This window comes from Pecten maximus, chromosome 5 (genome assembly GCF_902652985.1).
Source record: "Pecten maximus chromosome 5, xPecMax1.1, whole genome shotgun sequence".
NCBI lineage: Eukaryota > Metazoa > Mollusca > Bivalvia > Pectinida > Pectinidae > Pecten > Pecten maximus.
Window position 1 is genome coordinate 9,939,265 of NC_047019.1, and position 21,004 is coordinate 9,960,268.

At 33.7% G+C, this 21,004-nt stretch overlaps 2 protein-coding genes across 3 annotated transcripts in view; one reads left to right on the top strand and one right to left on the bottom strand.

The window, feature by feature from the left end:
* Nucleotides 1-2,215: 2,215 nt before the first annotated feature.
* LOC117327099 (transmembrane protein 9-like) lies at nt 2,216-14,627 on the bottom strand. 2 transcript variants are annotated; one of them, XM_033883928.1, is made up of 5 exons: nt 14,518-14,627; nt 13,377-13,519; nt 11,769-11,859; nt 10,838-10,969; nt 2,216-6,532 (listed from the first exon to the last, which is right to left on the bottom strand). In XM_033883928.1, exons 1-5 carry the CDS (start codon nt 14,572-14,574, stop codon nt 6,380-6,382), a joined length of 576 nt encoding a protein of 191 aa, XP_033739819.1. In that variant the 5' UTR covers nt 14,575-14,627; the 3' UTR covers nt 2,216-6,379. The 2 variants fall into 2 exon arrangements, with proteins under 2 accessions (XP_033739819.1, XP_033739820.1); XM_033883929.1 differs by having other exon boundaries at nt 10,847-10,969; nt 14,518-14,614.
* Nucleotides 14,628-15,735: 1,108 nt separating this feature from the next.
* The window catches only part of LOC117327100 (coiled-coil domain-containing protein 28A-like), a 29,089-nt gene continuing 23,820 nt past the window's right edge, over nt 15,736-21,004 (top strand). The window contains exons 1-4 of the mRNA XM_033883930.1: nt 15,736-15,843; nt 16,796-16,920; nt 17,171-17,317; nt 17,803-17,902. Coding sequence (XP_033739821.1) covers nt 16,842-16,920; nt 17,171-17,317; nt 17,803-17,902 — 326 coding nt within the window. The 5' untranslated portion in view covers nt 15,736-15,843; nt 16,796-16,841. The remainder of the gene's footprint in view (nt 15,844-16,795; nt 16,921-17,170; nt 17,318-17,802; nt 17,903-21,004) is intronic.

Below are 21,004 nucleotides of genomic sequence, written 5' to 3' on the forward strand. Positions count from 1 at the left end.
ATTTACAACAAGTATAGAAACAATATTAATGTATATTTAAGTGTTGGGACTTATAAAAGAATTATTTTTAAGACCATTTTGGTTGAATTTTTTAGAGGATTAAATACAGAACAAATCAAGGGCAGATAACCCATTCTAGTATGTTTCATCTGGCCCCAAAGACAGATTTCAATCGAAATGTCTAGCATATGGTGTTGGGGCCAAAAGAAAATCAGATTACCTATTCAAACATTGAAGAAATACACAAGGCCCATTTGGGAAATTTGTTTTGGTGATCGAGAACGACTCATCACAGGGCTGCAGGAATCAAATTTTGTAGAAATGAAGAGTTTCCTCCCCTGGATAGGACAGGTGTATATATCAGTTATCTACAGACTACAAAATGTTTATTTGAACATCAATATCTTATTTCAAATCATCTGATTTTAAATCAACAATATCTGAATGTCCAAGAAGTGACTTACAGCAGTATAACTATAAAATTAAACATTTCTCATTTGCATATGACATTTGTTTTAATGATACCAAAGGCCAAGACATGAGAAATCATGAACAATAGACCAACCCACCAAAATATTGATAAAATTCTGCTTACTTTTGAATATTTCTGAAGTAATGTTTCTTAGGACTAGGCACCAAAGTTTGGGGAAAATGCAGAAAACAGATGAAAATTATTGAGTTTTCTTTTTGTTTTTAATCTTTGGTTTATTTATTTATTAATTTGTTCATTTGTGTAACATCCTATTTACAGCCATAGTCATTTAAGCATGTGCCAGGTTTCGAAGGTGGAGGAAAGCCGGTGTACCCAGAGAAAAACTACCAAGCTATGGTTAGTGCCAGGCAACTGCCCCCTGTGGGAGTCGAACTCACGACCCAGAGGTGGAGGGCTAGTGATAAAGTGTCAGGACACCTTAACCACTGGCCACCGCGGCCACTTTATAATCTAAAATCAATAATGGACATGACCTACTTTTTAAATCTGCAGGGGTATATTATAACTATACTGTCTCAAATTTCAAATATCATAAAGAACAAAACTACCAGATCTTGTTTTAAAGGGTCACTTTTATTTTGTACATATACACTGTAAAATCACATAAATGTGTGATTCACATAGTAAGGACATGGTATTAATACAACATATACTCCCATTTGGTCTAGAACTCACTAAAGCAGATACATGTACAACATGTTACACTCTGCGACTCGAACAATCTTCACCTACTTAATATCAGAACGACACTCAACATTATATTTAGCACATACAACTTACCTAGTCGACTTACATCCCAAATACACATATATAATGTATGTATTGGAATATTTTTTACAAATTATACCCTCATTTTCTGACAAGGCTGTGCCCATCCAGAAAACTCAAAACTTTGATTCATTGAATTTTTGACTACCAGTAGTTGTGTCAATCCAGAAAATTTTCAAACAGTTATTTCTATCAAATTTATACAGAAATATTTGTCTATTGCCATCGACTGTAACAAATGTTTGCCAATGTTAAGTATCAATCGATCCTACATTTCCCTTTTTTCTGATTCAATGACTTATTATTAGGGAATTTATAAACCAGAGTTGGTTGAAGTGCAAATGTTATATAATGTGAATGTTTTATTATGTCAAGTTTTCGAAAAGTGGCAAGATGTCTGAAAGTATGACATAAACTGGCCTGATCAGGTCTTAATGATTGATGGGAACTCTGAGGTAACTAGGTAACTTGTTGTGCCATACTGTACCACACCAAGCCCCAACATACACTTTGGTTTATTTTGTTTAATGTCCTAGTAACAGCAAGGGCCATTTAAGGATGGTCCTGGTTTTGGAGACGGAGGAAAGTCGGAGTGCCCCTGGAGACGGTCAGTACCTGGCAACTGCCCCACAAAGGTTTCGATCTCGCGACCCAGAGGTGGAGGGCTAGTGACACCCCCCCCCCCCCCCCACCACCAAATACACACACACACTCCCCTCAAACCTCATAGCCCCCCCCCCCCCCCCCCCCCCCCCCCCCCCCCCACCCACACAACCCTCTCCCGCACCCGCACCCCCACCCCCACTCCAAACTCCCCTCAAACCTCATAGCCACCCCCCCCCCCCCCCCCCCCACACACACACACACAACCCTCTCCCCCACCCCCACCCCTCCTTTACACACACTAAGTAAATAGAACTTAAACAACAGATCTGATCAGATCTTATTCTTTGGCAGTCCCTAAATTTCAGGTCCTAACATTTTTTTTCTTTTTTAACCCATTTTTTTTCCTCCTCTAAATAAAATGGGGATATTTTTCATAATTTGAGTAAGAGGGAAACAAAAATATTTAGGGGAAAGTGAAATAAAAACAAACTGTATAAATAATCACACAATCATTAAATAAACAATCAACTTCACACACATAAATATCAATAATGTCATTTTATAAAATCACTCCAAGTAAGAGCACTCTATTGTAAACCATAAACTATATATATACATGTATATATATATCTCAACATTCTCACAATGTAACAAAAGCTTCTGCAAGTTTTGAATGAATCCACTCTATTGATTAATTTTTTACTTTTTTATTACTTCCAATGAATGTTTAAAAAAAAAAAAATGGTTTATGCAAAAGATTTCTAAATGTAAATAGTTCCGATAAAATATGCAAATTTTGAAACTGAATAACTTGAATAATTGTATGATGCATTTAGATACAATGTATATACAGAAGTTATTAGGATCAGGAGATACGAATATCTATATACAAAAAAAATATGTGTACAAAAACATCAACAAAAATATCACAGATAGAATTTGGATACGTAAACAAGACTTTTGTTCTGAAGATCTGACCTCATGTTCATAAGAAATTTTACCTAAAAACCTTTGTCCATAGTAAACTGTGACTTATTTTATAACATAATGAAAAATTTCCAGGAGGCACTATATACGATTTAAAATTAATTCAAAAATCAAAATTAGAGACAATCAAAATGATCACTTCAGGCAAACAAAGAAAAACTTTAAATTCTTTCTCAAAAAAAGAAAAAGATTTTCAATATATATTTTTTTGGCTTGTTGAGATGATCGGGTTGTATCCCAATAGAATTAACATTGACATTATATTGAGACAATGTGGAATGTTACTATTAGTACTTGAGCTTGTATAACTATATTCTCCACTTTTGGATTTCAGATTCTGTGACAAGATTTTTGACAGCATTACAATTAACAATCATCCTGGTCAGCATTATTTAATGTATTATTACATTACATAATGAAATCTAACTTTCTTGGTTTTACACTGACAATAGTTTCTTCATTATCTATATCTGGGCCAACAAGGGGAATTAGTAGAAGTTCAAAACTTATTTTATAATTGTTGCAAATCAAAGTTTATTAAGCTAGAAAATGTTTATAATTATCATGGTCCCCGCTCCTAGGGCGATGAAAATCAAAGTAACTGGAAAATTTGACAAAAGAAATGGAGCAAAATTAAAGTCAAATTCTTATAGATATCATAAATTTCATTGATCTATGATGTAGAGGCAAAAAATATTTATAACTTTAAAATAATCAATGATCGTAGAGTGTGATGATAATATTAAATTATGCATTAAAAACAGACAAATTTAAAGTTATATATGTATTTACATGTCACAAATATAAAACATTTGCTGTGTATGAACTTCAAATGTTGAACATCATAATTTGACTTTCAGTTAAGGACAAATATAACATAATTAATAAAACGTGAAAAATCAAACATAAATATCTGCTTGTTTGGACACGATGCCTCGACTAGCTTTAATAGAACTTAAGGAACTGGTACGTTCATCTTTCCAGTAGTGTCTCTAAATCTTTTTGGAGTTAATAAAATTCACGATAAAAAGATTTTCCTAGGTTTGTTTGAGGGACATCATCAATGAAGATTAATCCTAACGATGTACAGTTTGAGAAGCTAATATTTGAAATGTATTACCACATTCATCCTGTAATAAGCCCAGGGGACCGACACATAAGCTTCGACTCAAATTTGAGATTGGGCATATTGCAGGACAATGAAATAACATTTGTTATCACTGATACTAAACTGATAGACAATGGAAAACTTACTACCAGACATGGGCTTATTGCCAGACATGTGCTTATTGTCAGGTATATGCTTATTGCCAGACATGTGCTTATTGCTGGATAAACATGGTAATGTCTGCAGCAATATTAACTTCAAGACATTGCCACTAAAAAGGTATAAGTATGCATGATTCAAGAGTCATACAAGTCCGCAAATCTAGTATAGATCAACCAAATTTGAGGTCGTAGGTCGTGTCAGTAATATGCAATATATACGTAACAGTTTTTAAAACAAGTAGACAGACAGTGCATTACAAATACATGAAAATGTCCTCATGCATCAATTTCATACAAAAGTAACAAAACAAAACATTTTTTGGCAGTATCCACAGTTTCCACAAATATTGTATAATGATATAGACTCTACTTCTATGAATTCAACCTTTGTAGTTTGTAGATCAAGGGGGGATAACTCTTTAGTAACACATCCTTAAAGAGTCATCATGTTCTTGTTTTGATGGACAATTTTCATCATTTTTTCGTTCAATTCTTTTTTAATTAACAACCAGTAGTTGTTTCACATTTCATCCACTGACATCAAATGCTTTTGGGACACATTTCCCTTTTTTGATAATTTTCCCACAAAACCTAGCAATGGTGTGGAAAGACACAACATTGAAGACTAGATATTCAAATTATTTTTTTGTCTTGTGAATTGTAAGAATATGGAACAATTTTCTCAAAAATGTTGTATTAGCACCCAATGTAAACAGTTTTGAAAATAAACTGGATAAGCATTTAGAAAACCAGGAATTCCTTTATAATCAGATCCGAGATCAGTCAATGACCCAAGTAACGCCTCTTTCACCTATCATTAAATATTTGAACGTTACAATTTTGAGATTGTGAAAAGGACCTTCAAATATCCTGTATGGGTAAATAAACTTAACTTATCTTAATGAAGTTGGCATAACTAACTCCACAGAATGCAATCCAATCAGTGCAGTCACGTTTTTACATCAGGCTATCAAACTGATGTCCCCTAATACATTAAAGACCAACATCTGGATAATGCTACCAGGATTTTCAAAATACATATCAAAGCACAGGGACTTGTCACCCAATACTCACTGCCTCTGTCTGTATCAGTATCGGTTTTATATTTACAATACAATATACAGACAATTGGACTGGACATCAAATCCCTGTGATATAGACCTACTTTCAGACACACTGATATCTCTATTTTACACTTACAGGTGGTAACAATTTTATCACAAGGAAATTTTTAACACAATCCAACACACCTGACAATATCCACCTGTGGATGTCAAATACCTGTTATATAGACATACTTTCAGAAACACTGATATTTCTATTTTACACTTAACAATTTTATCACAAGGAAATTTTCAACACAATCCAACACACCTGACAATATCCACCTGTAAATATGGAGTCTAATAATGATTTGATGACATCGCTTTAAAATACAGTATTACCTGATAACTTCATTTTAGCAAATGATTCTAAGACACCAACATACAATACAACTTACCTCACCTATCACATCTATAGGCCCCAGTTTCATCAACATTCCTGAACTTAATGAAATCATTACAGATTTAAGGTGAAAATCTTAGTTATGGAACCTTCCTTTAAGTCTGTAATGCTTTTAAATGGAACATTAAAAGTTAAGAAATTTCCTAAAGTTAAGGAATTTAGCTGAAACTGGGCACTGTTTCTTACATCAACACTTTACTGACTTTGTTTCAATGATGAATTCTAACTTTAAGATATATTCAAATTCAAATTCTATTATTGCATTAAGATTTACAGCTCACCTGCACATATATATATATATACATGTATATCTGCATGTATACTTGTACCTGCATATATACATACCTATATGTATACATGTACCTAATTCACCTGTCATTACAGCATCCATCTTCAAAATCCAAGGGTTTACAGTCTTGATTAGTTATCTGGAGATCGCCTGTCATCCAGTCCGATTTACCTAAGTTACACACTACTTCAACAATATTGGCTCTATAATTTAAGGTATTTCTGCAGATGTAAATATACCTTATCACATTTCAAATTATTACAAATTTCTCAAATACATTAGCTGTTTTCACAATAAATCATGACGTTACAACGGACCGTGATAATGAACGTAAACATGAAACAGGTATCATTTATGATATCGTGAACTTAGCATATCACTTTCATGATCTTGGTTTACGATACGCTCTTTTAAATACCATCCTGCCTTGATGAGTGGAAGACAGGAGTGTGGAAAATCCTTTAGTTGAGGAGAGCATGTCTGTCGTAGATTGTCTTCCTCTGTTCCTGTACTGTCCCCTTCCATTTCTTTTGTTCGTCCGTCACACGATTTATGATTGATCGCTGTCTGGTCATTTCCGGACGACTGGACATCTGGGAAACGGAGTGATCATCCTACGAAATAGTCAAGGTAGTAGAGTGTTATATTGCTCAGTGACTGTACTATACACTGTGAGGCTATCAAGTCTGTTATATTTATTGTAATACTTTAAATGTTTAAATGCTAAATGCTTTTTTTTTTCATTAACAAACTCATCACAAAGTAATGAAATTTTTTTTTTCCATTTCCATTTTCCAGTATTAATAATAACTTGGATATTATAATGACAGAGCAAACTATTTTTACACGTAGGTTGCTTACAATTGAAATGAAACCCCTTTTGATCAAGAAACCGATTTTATATGACTCACTACAAATCAATCCTATCTTCACAATTATATAGTTTCCATTTTCAAATGATAGACAATGGAATTGAATACATGTACCATATACATGTTTACAAATTATTCATCTCACTGAATAAATAACACTGGATTTCAACATTTAGAACTTATTATCAATAATATGATATACATACAGAGGTTATTAAAGTGAAAGTAGATATTTGAATATTGCTGATAGTACATTCTAAATCTAAAGTGAAAGTTGAAATTGAATGGCACCAATATACACTACATTTTATTAAAGTTAGTACACTCTACATCTAAAGTGAAAGTAGAAATGCTACCAGTATGGTACCTGTATATTGTATCAGAGTTAGTACATTCTACCTCTAAAGTGAAAGTAGAATTAATAGAACCAGTTTGTACTTGACCACCGAAGCTTTTAAATCAAAAGAAAAAAAAATGTCATTCAAAACTATACCCATATCACACATCATCACAAAACTATTAATACCGTCTCACCACACAAATAAGGTACATCAAGGTCAAGAATAAGACTGTTTTAGTTAGAATGGATTTATACATATTTTTTTAATCTATAATATTTTGTTTAAAAGGAGAGTAGGCCTATTGATGATCATGTGACCACCAAGTAATGAAGTAGAATTGAAAGATGAATCAGTTCGCCTTTAGCAAGTGCTATAAATTTGTGTTCTTATGAATGTGTGTTAAAAATTAAAATAAATTCATTTCCATTCCTTTAACAAAACCATGATAATTTTAACGCACACCTGTATATCAGTCCAGTCTGATATAACCTAAAGTTTACTCAACAGAGAAAAGGATTCAGTAATGTAAAATTGAGTAAATGCCATACTCTCAGAGATGATGGAATAGAAAATAATGTACTCAGAACCACAGCGATGGCTTTACTGGAAACCACTTTAAATTGAATTAATCTATATTATAGCAATCATTCACTCAAATGTAATAAAAACAAAATCATATACTCTTGTTTTATCAATAAGCCGGGATATAAGTGCTTTGTAACATATACATAGTTTGTTTAATTAAAAAATGCTAAGGTATAATTGATGAAAAGTATTTTTATTTTGTTGGGTTTGGGGTTAATTAACTAAACATTTTGATGTGAGCTTGACAGGCGACGATCAACACGAAGACACCGAGGACATATAACGTTAACAGATATGGTCATTATCAAGAAAACATTGATCTATTGTCAACCATGAATAATTCGAAGTCCCGCTGTTTCGAAGTTTTTCTGCTAGTCCCCTGAACTTCGAAACATCAAAGTTTGACTGTATATCCCATCCCCCCTTATAAGTTGTATAAAGTGAATGTTAACCTTTAACCTTTAACATCAAAATCTAATCAGGTGTAGACCTCAATAATGTTATGTCCTGGGGTTCATCTTATACCCTTATCTTATATAAGTAAGTAGGGTGTACAATAAAATTGATACATTGTATTACAGTATATACCAGTCCTATGTAATGGATTTCAAGTGACATTGTTTTAACTTGGATTGTATATAAACGCAATACAGATAAAACATTATATGATACACTACTGGTAATTATACGTCTGTATATACAAATGTATATTTTGTTTGGTTTGTTTTGTTTAACGTCCTATTAACAGCCACGGTCATTTAAGGACGTCCCAGGTTTTGGAGGTGGAGGAAAGCCGGAGAAAAACCACCGGCCTACGGTCAGTACCTGGCAACTGCCCCACGTAGGTTTTGAACTCGCAACCCAGAGGTGGAGGGCTAGTGATAAAGTGTCGCGACACCTTAACCACTCGGCCACCGCGGCCCCTAGCTTACAAATGTCTTGATATATATATATACACATTTTTGTATACATTATATGGTACATTACTGGTAAGCATATTTACAAAATGTATAGCTTGTAATATACATATATACATTTTTGTATATACATTACATGGTACATGGCCTGAAGCAACTCTAATATAGCATACGATCCTAATCAATCCAACAACCGACTAGCTGTAAATTACCTAAATTTTCTGAAATCTTTATTTTCACAATTGCTTTACTAATGACCCTTTCACACAAATTCCTAATGACCCTTTCACACAAATTCCTAATGACCCTTTCACACAAATTCAAATAAGTTCACTGGAGGAACAATGAACAACTGATATTTTCTGAATTGTATTTGTGTGATATATTTTGTGACCATGACTCGATGTTAATTTAAGTGAAAATGAATATTTCAGAAAATAGATATTGAAGTTATTTACATACTGTAAAATCATTAATTTCCGAGGAGGTCTAATTTTCGTGTATTCCATGGGTACACTTGATGCATGATTTCAAATGTCCATAAAAAAGTCAAAGTACATACATGAAGATATTCTTTATCCATGAACTCATGTCCTTACGAAAAAGCGTTTTTTGGAGAAAACCACGAAATTGTAACCCCACGAAAATATATGACTTTACAGTATATATACCATTAAGTGGTTAAGTAAGAATGTTAGTAAAGTAAGAAATGTGCTTTGTCACCATATCCTCTTATAGACCGACGTTTAATTTAACACTGTGGTACTGTATACACAGTTTTGTCTAATGTCTACCTACTAACACAATCTATAGACTAATATTTAATATAGAATCATTGTATTGTACCCACTAATACATTGAATTGATGTCTACATGTTGAAATCAATAACAGCTTATGATGAATTTTCCAAGTTTTCAACATTTAACTTCCCTCACATCTTGCCCTGTTTTATATTTCTTGATATTAAAACAGACAGATTTTTGTTACAATCCTTTCTAGTACACATCAGTGATCATGATCATTCTATAACCATAAAGACCAATTTATTTAAATAGCTTAAACTTTTTTTTAAAATTTTGCAGGATGTATCAATTTGAGATTTTGTTGCTTGTTAATTTTAATTAGGTATATTGATTACTTTTATATTTTTTTATTGTATTTAATTTACCGTACTAAATGTGCAATTAAGATAATTTAGCCGATCTTGTATTGGAAAATACAATAAAACCATAAAATAACACCCTGCACTAAATAGGTCTTCCTAATGCTTTTTTTGTTTTTGTTGAACGTCCTATTAACAGCCAGGGTCATTTAAGGACGTGCCAGGTTTTGGAGGTGGAGGAAAGCCGGAGTACCTGGAGAAAAACCACCGGCCTACGGTCAGTACCTGGCAACTGCCCTACGTAGGTTTCAAACTCGCAACCCAGAGGTGGAGGGCTGGTGGTAAAGTGTCAAGACACCTTAACCACTCGGCCACCGCGGCCCCTATCTTCCTAATGCTACAAGGTCATATTTGATTAAACCTTAAAAAGGATTTCAAACATAATTAGTTGGTTTTGATCAAACCTCTACTGCTATATAATATGTTTTGATCTGTTTTGATGATACTATAGACAGTCACATTTAAATGATTTACAGTCTTAGTTAATGCTGACCAGTGCTGTAATGGGCGGCTGAATAAATCTAACAAATTCAAATGTTCTATATCTCTGACAAAAAGACATTATGATCAACTGAAAACAGGAGTAGGCTGTTGTTTACTTAAATACAATACCACAAGTTCCATATTTAGACAATTACCATGCTCCAAAAGTTTATTTTTATCTCTTACGTAAATAAATAATCAGTTGTGAGTTTTTATGGGTTTAATGTCCTTGCAACACAAGGGTCATATGAGTATGGGAATCAAGTGCATTCTTAATGCATTTGCAATAATCTCTACATAGTACGCAACTTTTGGTCATAAAGCGATTTTTTTTTTATTAATTGGCGTTAATCACTGGTAGATTTTTTTTTTTGATGAGGGAGCCATTTTATGCATTTTTCAGACAAGCTGTCATAGGATTCTCTTGTATTATAGTTTAGATTATGAAGACCGAGATTTAAGGCAGATTATGAAGATCAAGATTAAGGGAACTAGAGCGAGGATATGGTGACAACGTGTAAGTCAGTATTAGCAGGCTACCACACCCGCACACTTTACCAAATTCACCTCCTCATTTGTCTGTTGTTGGTACTGGGTGGGACGTCGCGCGATCAGCGGATCCAGACACAGGAGGAACAACATGTACACGAACAGTAGAGACACGACACAGATGATGAAGATCACCACCACCTGTTTAGGGAAATACAGTGTCATATAGTGAATTTAGATTCAACAGCATATCCTCTACATATCTATTATAGCTTTATTGTTTTTTGTTCAAAATTATGTTGAAATTTGAACTTAGTTTTTACACTAAGGGCAAATGTGGTAATGTTGTACAATTGACCTGTAATTTCAATAAAATTATAGTTTCAATACCTCTTTCTACAAGTACATGTTTCAGACGCATGAATTTATATCACTTGCATTAACTACGGAAAAATCTCCTCTTTTTTCATATACATTTGAACATGTATATTTTCATGTTTTTGTTTACAAAACACGTATTTTATTTCCCCCAGCAAAGAATAATGAGCTGCCCGGGTTGGGGAGCCCTAGAGTCAGCTCCTAGGACAAAAATAGGTGTCCTATGGAAAAATCTTCAAATTAAGATTAATATTTGTGAACTTCAGTTTTCCCTTGTAGCTGGAGTTTTAAGAAGCAATGAGAGATAATGACAGTGATTTACTTATCTATATCTACCTTTACCCTCGTAGCCAATCACAGACCATCTTGTCTGTCAAATGTCTGAGGAAACTGATATAGTCTGACCTGTAAAGTTTTCCCTAGGTTCTTGCATGATACCATGGTATTTACATAAATGCAACATCTCAATTTCACAATGAAATTAGTATTTGGTGAATGACCAGAATACCTTGTGAAGAATAGAAGCTTGATATTCATGTGTCAAAATATCACTACACAATAACAGCCCAGGCAGAACATCAGTGATCACTGACACAAATTTTGTAAAGAAGATAAAATATACCTTGATAGTGGTCGTGTTACGTTCCTCGTATTTACATTCACACTGAACACAGAGTTCATCGGTAGCATTGGTCACCACATGCTTGCATTTACTGGAAAACCAAATAAAAATCCATTACATGTACTATCAATTACTTTTTAACAAATCAAAGGGCCAAAGGCCCTGAGAAACGTCAGGGTCTGAGGTCATATTATAAGAAATTTAAAATTGGATTTTATAGTCAGACAGTTACATTTGTATCAGATGAAATGTCTTCATCTGGCCCTGGTATTCCTGTTCTATATATATTCAAGAAAACATGTATAACATATATATCAGCTGACAACTTTACAATAGCTGAGTATAGTTCTTTCCTCATTTCTTTAATGCTTGTGGAAAATTATTGATATACTCCTGAATCAGTAAAGCTGCTTGTAAACTTTGAAAAAAGAATCAACTGAACGACAAATCGGTCTATTAACACAACATGTTGTTCAAGTAACTACAACTAAAGATAAAATCCAAGATGTACACAGCCGAAGTTTTTTTAAATTTTATTTATACTATAAGTTATTAATAAGGCCTATCAAACATCTATTTTATGACCCGTAGTAACACATTTTCACTCCGATAGAAAACTGTGGTCGCGTTGTCCGACGAGACATATCTAGTTTTGACACCGCCGCCAGTACATCATGATCAGTCACGGATCATAATCATTAGATTCTTTTCAAACAACAAATAATAACCTTATTTAATAAAATCCTCACGAAAAACGGCAATGTAGTTTGTTACAACTTGCCCTCAATTCCTGGTCATATTTCTTGCGTATTCTAGCGACATTCAAATGAATATGAAACTGCGAACGGTCGTTGGTTTAGTTACAGTAGACATAACCGAGTCACGTGACAGCTGAAGTTATCTCGTGGAATGCTCAGGTGCATTTGACTACGTAAATAGGATTGGTTTTAAGCTATCAAATGTTCCTGCGTATGAACTCAGGATGAACAGATATGGATAGTTTCTCTGTGAATGCATGTAAATTTCCACGACGATCGAACTGATTTTTCTACTTTCGTTTTCAAGGGAGTATCGAGACAGAACTACGTAATCCTACGCCAACAAAATTGCATATACTGACGAGGAAAAAGGTTAATATTTATACTCTAAAATAGTCTAGAACACCAAACATTCACATTTCATTTTAAATAATTGCAGTAAACACGGTTTACATCACTTAAATTGTGTCAATAATTGCTATCAAAATAGGAACTATATTAGGCTGCGGATGTATATCATTTGTATGACAGAAAAGAGGAATAGTTAGCCGGAACAGATCTGTCAGTAACAACATTTTCCCACAACGCCTATAACGGCAGGTGCCAAAGGCACCCCGACGTTAAAAATGAAAAATGGCAACAACTCAAATAGTGCATTTCAATCCATTACTCCAATTCCAATTAAGCTTTTCTGATATTTTATGACCCCCCCCCCCCCCCCCCCCCCCCATTAACTAATTATGATAGTAAACAAATTACTACTGACATTATAAATATGTAAATTGTTTCTTTCAATTTCCTGAATTCTCTGACTATTGGGTAACATTTATAACCAAACAAATATGTTTACCAATCTTCAGGATCCAGTATATCTTTGATGTAAACACTCTGTTCATTTTTGGTAATGTTGGAGACAAGTTTAGGACACACACACTTGCATCTCTTGTCCTCAAAGCTTGTTTGCTGTAGGGTTGGTTGGGCAGTGGGAACTTTCTGTCAACGAATAAACATATTTACAGTACATTCTTTCAAAAATCCTTATTGACATAAACATACAGAAATAAAGAAAATTGCACTAATTATATCCTGTAATAAATTACTTTTCAAAAGGAGTTACATCCCCTGAATTAAATCAAGGTGTAAATAGAGATACATCTATTTAAACTACAGATACCTGAATGGAATGGTTAAAACCAAAATAGCTTGCCATATTTCAAAAAGAGATATCTAATTCAAATACAGATATCTGTATTTTAAATGAAGATATATCTACTATTGAATTTTTGACATTTATAATGTACATGTATTATCTCCAATTTCCATGGTCATGAAATAAAGATATCTCCGTTTAGAATACAGAATTCTCTGCAATTGTTTTAATTCGGATATCTGAATTTAAATACAGATATCAGAATTCATTAGGTAAAACCAAACGTCCTATGCCACTAATAAAGTATGTACCATTTTAATGTATCATATATATTAACATGTCCCATTTTGTATCATATATATGGCCTATATTAACATGTGCCGTCTTTGCAGTTTTCGACTATGCTAAATTTTTGTTCTGTATATGTGCACGCGGATGTCATCGGTCCATTCTACCAGATACATGCATTTTCTCCGTGTTGAAGAAGAAAATGATACAAAACTATTCTTTACTTGGCCATGGTCAGACTTTTAGTGACTGCAGCATGTGCAGGGTACCCTTTTCAGCTTACAAGGTAGTAAGACTATTATGTAGATTGAGGTAGCTTTCTACATGGGTATAAGACTATAAGAGGATACATACATTTACCATATATAATCGCCAATCGGGTATTCATGTAAAGAGAGGTCTAGGACGTAGAAGGGGCGGATTGGTTGTAAATTTGATTTTTGTAAACATGCAATGCACTAGCCTTGCAGCCAATTAATTTCAGCTGAAATCACGTCTAATCAATTCAAATATAATCAGTAGCCTTATAAACAAGATTAATGATAGAACTCACCTCTGTAAATACAGATTCAACAACACAAATTACGATGAGTATGGCAAGAACCTTCATCTTGTCAAATCTGAAGACTAGTAGTGTAGTAATTTATTTAAGAAGAGTGGGATAAAAGGGGGGTAACTCTTTCTTGCAAGTAATGAGGAAAGAGGTAACGACAAGATTTATTACCTTAATTGACCAGAACATAGTCTCATTCTCAAGTTAGGATTAAAAATGTTCAGTAACTTGTGATGGCAGATATTAGCCACCATAAATTTAACATTTTCACCTAATGAAATAATGGACTATAAGTGTTTTCGAATACGCACCAATTCCAGCATCATCTAAACCATTCTCTCTATGTTCATTTTTTTTAATTAATTAATTAATTAATTTATTTATTTTATTCAAAGATTAAAATATGAATACTTTAGAATAAGTATAAGTTTAGAGATGGATTCTGTGAATCAAGGTCAGTATTGTCGGAATTAGTGATAATTTGTGGATGTAGCTTTGCGAGATCTGAAAATTTGAGGTTACCATCATATACGCAACTGTCTAACTACCAGTGTTTGTATAGCTAAATTCGCACACTATTGTTCCCCATAAATTGATACGTAGAATCAAACATATCCAACATACCAAAATCGTATACCCCAATTATCTTATTTACAGTTTTAATATTCAAGAGTATGGCATGCAAAGTTGCATATACCTTATAATATATCTTCTATACTTTTCTTTGTGAGATATATCTTACGTATTACAAAAGATATCTTTCATGATATTTTTTTTAATAAAATATAGGCCTATACTGCGATATCTCATTAACATGAACAGTTTAATAATGCCTTGTAAAAAGAAATATTTCAGATATCTTTTACATATGTAAAATATCTTATATGATAAGATATATATAGATTATAACTTGACTTGCCATACTTTAGACATGAACCAGTTTACTTTAACGGACTCTACATCAATATCGATTGAACAATATCCTTTACTGGCGTCTACAGGTCACATCTCTGAAATTAACCTTTTCAGTTTCATATACTGCACAGTACTGTATTTAGTTCCTTCAATTTGAAATTCTCGGTTTCAACTTCTTCCTTTCTGAATTAACATGCATAAATGATAATAAAATATAAGTAAATAGATATATAAATAAATAAATATGTCACTGTAGACGGGTCGGGATTGGGGATGGAGTACAAGATTTTACACGCACACCAACAAGAGTTAGCTCCCCTCTGCTTCCTGATCATATCCGTCAACACTGGTTTTTATTCCGATTCACCGTTTTATGCACATATTTCAGATTGTCAACACTCGTTATATCAGGTTGGTTAAATTTTGAAAGTCATATTATAATTATTGATGGGAAGGTAATGATACGAGGTTTACTAGCCCGGAGATTCCCGTTCGCCAACACCTTAGGCCGACATGCAGTCATAAAAAATGGTATCCAAGTCGAAGCCGGCCAGGTGACAGACGAAGAGAATATCGCCCGAAGGCTAGGCGTAACGCCAAAGATTGGTGTAGAGATTTGCTATGGGAGTTCGGGCAGAAATAAACTTAATTTAGTGATCGATGTAGTGTAATATCTTGGCTTGTTGTTGTTGGTTTCAAGCCCTAACCGTCCTACCATATCTTTGTGGATTTTGTCAACTTAAAATTAGAAAATAATATAATTTTATGCGCCTACACGCACACAAAAAATTACTCTTCATAATAGGTTTCAATATGACACAATGAGATAAGATTGAGGATACAATCTGACAAAATGAAGTTGATGATATAAGATGATATACATTGTATGACATTTTCAGAAATGTGAAACATGGAAAGGAAAGGGCCGAAATGTAGGAGTTTTTGATGCAGAATACTAGTTTTAATAAGGAGAAAATAGCAGAAAAAATGTGTTAGCTGATTAAATAGTCAGAGACATTGCCTGTACCAGTATCATTAGACACGAGATAATCTAATTTGTACTATCCCTTGAATTGATAGCTTGAGCTTATATGTATATGTATTTTTGTTCGCCTAAGTATTTTAACTATCTATCAAATGAGGAATTTGATAAAAACTTTTTTTTTTATTGAAAAATGGAAATGAGTGTTTTGTTTGACTTAAGACGTCCAGTTGTGGGTATTAAACGGCTGGTTAATATTTCAATAAAATTAAATTGTTGGCTCTTTGATGCATATTCCATTTTGGACAGAGCCTACTTGCAAATCAATATACGCTGTTGTCATAGTCTTATAAACATTAATATTATTTTCCCCCAAAACAGGTCTGGTAAAAGAATGACAAGGAAATACTGATAATTAGAATTCAACATGGCATCTCGGATGATGAAAAGTGAAACTTACCCGGTCAGCATCCAGTCTAGTGCTGAGAACAATGCTTCAAAACAAGGTATACTGATCTGGTTGCATTTCGCAACTTCTATGTCATTTCTTTCTAAAATTTACAGTAGGTATTTGTGCAAATTTTCAATTTAGATTAAAAACTTATTTTTGAAAGTCACAAATATATTTGATGTTAGAATTTTACAAATAATGATTTGGAAAATACTTAATCATTATTTTCATTGCAAATAGCACAGACATTTTGCACAAATTTTGCATTGTGTATTAAATTCTCCAGAATATATTTATTATTACAGTTTTGAAGGGAGAGAAGTCTGCAGTTGGTAGTAGCCGTCCATGTAACGAACACTCTTTCCTGACGGATGTGGCCGACGTACGAACCATGGAACAAGGCCTGCTCCAGCTCCTAGAAGATTTTCACTCAGGAAAACTTCAAGCATTTGGTACAGCGAATCACACATTCCTCTTTAATAAAGACTACTTGTGTCATTTATATAAGTTTTTTTGTTTCGTGATATCTGCTTTTGTATAAAATGTTAGTATGATATTTTAAGGTGCCATTAAAAGAAGGCAGATTCAGAATTAAGGTGTCTGTATTTTATCTTAACTAGACATTTCACTGTATATATTTGTTTTCCTATGACATATTTAGGTATCAGTATAACATGTTGTCATGTGATATTCAGGTAGTAATATGACATTTTTCGGTATCAGTATGACATGTTGTCCTGTGATAATTCAGGTGGTAATATGACATTTTTTGGGTATCAGTATGACATGTTGTCCTGTGATAATTCAGGTGGTAATATGACATTTTTTGGGTATCAGTATGACATGTTGTCGTATGATATTTCAAGTGGTAATATGACATTTATTGGTGATGAGTTTAGCTGGTAATTCATATAAAATACATGTTTTGTCGTGTTAGGTGGAAGTATGACATTTGAGAAGATGGATCATATCAGGGAACAACAGGAGAGATTGGCCAGACTTCACTTTGAGATGGAGCTTCTCCAGGACATGCACAGGTAATTCACCATCATCATGTTTCAGTCAGTTTTGTATTTTTAAATTGAAAATGAATTTGGCTCACCTGGACTAAAGGGCTGTCCATTGTCACCCGGCCATCTTGCATTGACTTTTCCATCTAAATGGTTTTTCATTAACCAAGTTTCCCACAGTGATGATATTTGGCTCATAAGTTCTCTGGATGAGTCCACACGTCATTTGCAAAAATCAATGACCTTGACCCATACTCAAGTTCACTGGGGTCTCCTTTCTTAAAACATTTAAATGACTTCTTCTCTCAAACCAAAAGGCTTATAATCAAGATTTTTTAATGATAGATTCCTGCAGTGATGCCCAACATAAAGAAAAGACCTTGAACTATATTCAAGATCACAAGGGTCAGAATTGTTAAAACATTCAAAAGATTTCTTATTAACTGAAAGGCAGAGAATATTTAAAGAAGTGAATAATGGGTGAGTAATGCAAGCCCTTTGGGCCTCTTGTATTTAAAATTGTTGATACACCATAATTTTTATGAATCTGGAAAATATATCTGGAAGTTTTATATTAATTAACACAGCGACAGCCTGATGAAGAGTTTGTCACCCTTGAGTTAAATACTTGATATAATTGACATGCAGATGAACATGCATAGTATGCATGTGGACATTCAGTACTGCCAGTAGAAGTGTACATTACGATGGCTTTCTGAATCAAAGAGTCACTGTGGAAAGCTTATAAATGATAGAGCCATGCAGTAATTGATCACACCTTTTATTAACAAAACTACAATTTACAATCCACAAGCTGTTCATACATGTTGATATAATTATTTCTATATACATAGAGGTTGCACAACGAGTGGTTGTTGTATATGTTATTTATTTTACTCTCGTTAATTATTTTCCAAAGTTACAACTTCCGAAAAATCGTTAGTTATTTTTCAAAAGTTAAAACTTCGAAAAAATAGTTTATTTAATGCCTTTGGAGTTAAGTAACGCCCACCTATAGCTAATGTGGTAGAAAATTTATTACAGTAGTCTATATCTACATCCGTTACGATGTCTGACCTTAGACCTTATGTTAATTCACATTTTATTTTCCAAAACAAAATATAGAAGACAACATATTTATACATGTATATGCAGTTGAATATTTCATCACCATTTAAAAATTCCAGGTTATGAATGAATTAAATATCTGCTCGGAGTAGAGACAAAGTCAATCACATTTACATGTATTAAAAATATACGCACTGGTACATACAAATAATTTCAGCATTAATACATGATATTAGGTATGAAGTCTTTGGTACAAACTTTAATACTTAATACTGTACAACAATGCAACATGATGGGTTCATACTCCCTTAATACGACTGACTTCAGTAATGATACATAATACAAGGTGTGAAGTCACTGGTACATACTCCCTTAATACAACTGATTTAAGTATCTATGATACGTTGTACCCAATACAAGGTGTGAAGCCACTGGTACATACTCCCTTAACACAACTGATTTTAAGTAATGATACATTGTACCCAATACAAGGTGTGAAGCCACTGGTACATACTCCCTTAATACAACTGATTTAAGTATCTTTGATACATTGTACCCAATACAAGGTGTGAAGCCACTGGTACATACTCCCTTAATACAACTGATTTAAGTAATGATACATTGTACACAATACAAGGTGTGAAGCCACTGGTACATACTCCCTTAACACAACTGATTTTAAGTAATGATACATTGTACCCAATATAAGGTGTGAAGCCACTGGTACATACTCCCTTAACACAACTGATTTAAGTAATGATACATTGTACCAATACAAGGTGTGAAGCCACTGGTACATACTCCCTTAACACAACTGACTTCAGTAATGATACATTGTACCCAATACAAGGTGTGAAGTCACTGGTACATACTCCCTTAATACAACTGATTTAAGTAATGATACATTGTACCCAATACAAGGTGTGAAGCTACTGGTACATACTCCCTTAATACAACTGATTTAAGTAATGATACATTGTACCCAATACAAGGTGTGAAGCCACTGGTACATACTCCCTTAATACAACTGATTTAAGTAATGATACATTGTACACAATACAAGGTGTGAAGCCACTGGTACATACTCCCTTAATACAACTGATTTAAGTATCTATGATACATTGTACCCAATACAAGGTATGAAGCCACTGGTACATACTCCCTTAACACAACTGATTTAAGTATCTATGATACATTGTACACAATACAAGGTGTGAAGCCACTGGTACATACTCCCTTAACACAACTGATTTAAGTATCTATGATACATTGTACACAATACAAGGTGTGAAGCCACTGGTACATACTCCCTTAATACAACCGATTTAAGTAATGATACATTGTACCCAATACAAGGTGTGAAGCCACTGGTACATACTCCCTTAACACAACTGATTTAAGTAATGATACATTGTACCCAATACAAGGTGTGAAGCCACTGGTACATACTCCCTTAATACAACTGATTTAAGTATCTTTGATACATTGTACCCAATACAAGGTGTGAAGCCACTGGTACATACTCCCTTAATACAACTGATTTAAGTAATGATACATTGTACACAATACAAGGTGTGAAGCCACTGGTACATACTCCCTTAACACAACTGATTTTAAGTAATGATACATTGTACCCAATATAAGGTGTGAAGCCACTGGTACATACTCCCTTAACACAACTGATTTAAGTAATGATACATTGTACACAATACAAGGTGTGAAGCCACTGGTACATACTCCCTTAACACAACTGACTTCAGTAATGATACATTGTACCCAATACAAGGTGTGAAGTCACTGGTACATACTCCCTTAATACAACTGATTTAAGTAATGATACATTGTACACAATACAAGGTGTGAAGCCACTGGTACATACTCCCTTAACACAACTGATTTAAGTATCTACGATACATTGTACCCAATACAAGGTGTGAAGCTACTGGTACATACTCCCTTAACACAACTGATTTAAGTATCTATGATACATTGTACACAATACAAGGTGTGAAGCCACTGGTACATACTCCCTTAACACAACTGATTTAAGTATCTATGATA

Bases quoted from the DNA above. Each gene is read 5' to 3' on its own strand.
- LOC117327099 (XM_033883928.1), bottom strand. From the start codon at position 14,574: ATGAAGGTTCTTGCCATACTCATCGTAATTTGTGTTGTTGAATCTGTA. The intron at 11,860-13,376 runs GTAAACATATTT...TTGGTTTTCCAG, and splicing joins ATACTGGATCCTGAAGATTG to TAAATGCAAGCATGTGGTGA. The intron at 6,533-10,837 runs GTAAAGTGTGCG...ACTATTTCGTAG, and splicing joins CAAATGAGGAGGTGAATTTG to GATGATCACTCCGTTTCCCA.